At 40.5% G+C, this 2,646-nt stretch overlaps 1 protein-coding gene across 1 annotated transcript in view; it reads right to left on the bottom strand.

Moving 5' to 3' along the window:
- Positions 1 to 1,079: 1,079 nt before the first annotated feature.
- LOC107566177 (sodium- and chloride-dependent GABA transporter 1-like) overlaps positions 1,080 to 2,646 on the bottom strand; it is a 10,337-nt gene continuing 8,770 nt past the window's right edge. The window contains exons 9-10 of the mRNA XM_016251555.1: positions 1,700 to 1,867; positions 1,080 to 1,606 (exon numbers count right to left, since the gene is read on the bottom strand). Coding sequence (XP_016107041.1) covers positions 1,232 to 1,606; positions 1,700 to 1,867 — 543 coding nt within the window. The 3' untranslated portion in view covers positions 1,080 to 1,231. The remainder of the gene's footprint in view (positions 1,607 to 1,699; positions 1,868 to 2,646) is intronic.

Here is a 2,646-nt window from a genome sequence, read left to right as displayed (position 1 = left end):
TTTGGGGAAGAAAGGGACAAAACACCCTCATGTATTTTAGTTTGTGCTACTTACTTAAAATATGGTATAACTATCATACCACAGAGATATTTTGTATACTTTTTCAAAAAAGTATGGCACAATCAAGTAGTGTAAACCGTTGTTATGGAGTGGCCAGTTTGTGTGCGTTCCTGTTTTGTTTTAGCACTGCACATATTCAACATTTTGGCACATGAAGTAACTAATGGTCATGCAAATCACGACTACATTAATCACAGGCTTAAGGAGCTGATATGCACTCAGGCTCAGAGACAATCTGAGATTTTTTTCCCTAGTTTTTTTTCTTTATTTTTTTGGATATTCCTGAGGGGACATGTAAACGGAACACTGAATTGACAGCACTCTTCAATAATCTGTATAATAATCAGCAAAAATGTTCACCCTGTGTTTTGTGGTGTTTTCGTTTTCTGTATTTTTGGACCCTGTGCTTTACAAGCTACACACTGGCAGGCATAGATTCGTTTTTGCTCAAGTCTATGATTTTGGTCATTGGTCTCAACATTAAAGTACAAAGCATTCTAAAAATAATTCTAAAAATGTTTTAATCACACAAGTATTTCTTTCTTTTTTTATCTCAGAAAAGAAAAACAAAATAGTAACAGTCTCTCTCAACACAAATATTCAACAACACGTAACGGGTCACCCAAGGGCTCTATCTACCGATTAGAAATAATTTGTGCTTCAGACACAGGGCTTGCTTGATACATCTTGGTTTTCCCAAATGACCCAGAATGTAACATAATCTTGCCCAGTTTCTCATTGATACTCCCGCTTTGTCCCCAGTGCAACATAGAAACAGTACATACCTCACATAAATAGCTTATGCATTGCCAAACAATGCACTGTCCTTAAATCTAACTCACAGTATAGCCTTAGTAGAGACAAATTCACATAATACATAGTACAAGTCATTTAACATCAACACTCTTTGCTTCACATTTGGAAAGCTTACAGAATTTGTGTGTAAGTTTTTCAAATCCAAGTGTTTTGTGCTTTAAAAAAAAAAAATAAATAAATAAATATATATATATATATATATATATATATATATATTTATTTTTTACTTTTGCTTACTTTTAGCTTGATTATGTATGACCCCTGGAGGTAGATGATTCTATTACTGTATAAACATGGAAGTCTTCTGTGTTGTTAATCTTTGATTGCTCTCTGCTGGGGTTCAATTATACTGGTTTTAGACATTGGCATCATTGCCAGGGTTAGTTGAAGAAGAACTATCTGCCTGCGGCTGCGGTGGTTGTTTTGGTTGCTGTGGTGCTTGGTCTGGTTGCTGTGGTGATTGTAGTTGCTGTGGTGATTGTGGTTGCTGCGATGATTGTGGTTGCTGCGGTGATTGTGGCTGCTGTGGTGATTGTGGTTGCTGTGGTGCTTGGTCTGGTTGCTGTGGTGATTGTGGTTGCTGTGGTAATTGTGGTTGCTGTGGTGCTTGGTCTGGTTGCTGCGGTGATTGTGGTTGCTGTGGTGATTGCTCCGGCTGCAGCTGCTGTTGGTCTGGCCCATTCTCCTGAGTACGCTTGACTGCTGGAGGCTGCAGCATTATCCTGATCCGCTGAAATGAGGCCCAGAACCAGCACCAGTGAGCACAGACACACCATACCATTAATTATTGTATTTAATTTCAGCTCTAAATGAAAACAGTTACCTCCTTATATGTGCCCTTCAGGGTGAGGAACATGTAGCCCATATAGCCAGGTATGAGAACCATAGAGGACAGAGCCATGAGCCAGCCCACTCCTTGACCCCATTTAGGGAATACATAGTTGTTCATTGTAAGAGGAACCATTTGCACCGCGCTGAAGAGGAACACGCCCTGTAGAGAAGCTCTGTTTACAAATACTGCAGTTTTCACATAATTACACCATTATGATTCTTACTGCTGAAGACTTAAAGACTATAGAAACATTCTTAAGTATGTCTTATCATAGTCGAAGAATGGGATGCCAAAAAATGAGTATATGGGACAAATTAAAGTGTAAAAACACTGGGATCAAATATGGTAGTTTGAGATTAAGGGGGCAAAATCATAGCAAAATCAGTGCAATGGGCCCAGAATTCCTAGCGACGCCACTGCTATCAGATGAGAACACAATTTGAACTGAATTGAGCTTGATAATAAAATTAACATTGCAACACTGTCAATGGTTATCAAACTGAACTGAATCAACATTATGATGTTGTGATATGAGATGTGAGATGGCGCCAACGGTGATGGCTGCCTCCGTGGTGTGCTCTGCAGTTGTTTTTATGTTTTTGTTAGTTTGTCCTGTCTTTAGTTATATCCCTGCAATCAGTTTCACCAGAGACAAATTGCTGGACATTCGGCAGTACACACCACCCAATATTTCACCGGTTTTCGATTATTCTGATGTTTTGCTGGACATTGTAGTCGGGGAAGCAGTGGTGCTGTTCAGACGCTTCAGGACGCGCAGACGGGGGAAGCGAGCCGGCGCGCTCGTGAAGCTCAGGCAGCGCGGATTCAGGACGCCGTTGCCTAGCATCCATCTGGCGAACCTCCGCTCTCTACCCAACAAAATGGACAAACTCCTTCTGCTCTCCCGGACAAATAAGGATTTTTCAAACTCTGCTGCT

The sequence above is a fragment of the Sinocyclocheilus grahami genome, unplaced genomic scaffold (assembly GCF_001515645.1).
Source record: "Sinocyclocheilus grahami isolate Dianchi unplaced genomic scaffold, SAMN03320097.WGS_v1.1 scaffold1054.1, whole genome shotgun sequence".
NCBI classification, from domain to species: domain Eukaryota; kingdom Metazoa; phylum Chordata; class Actinopteri; order Cypriniformes; family Cyprinidae; genus Sinocyclocheilus; species Sinocyclocheilus grahami.
Note: the sequence above shows the minus strand (reverse complement) of the source record. Positions and strands in the feature narration are given on the sequence as shown.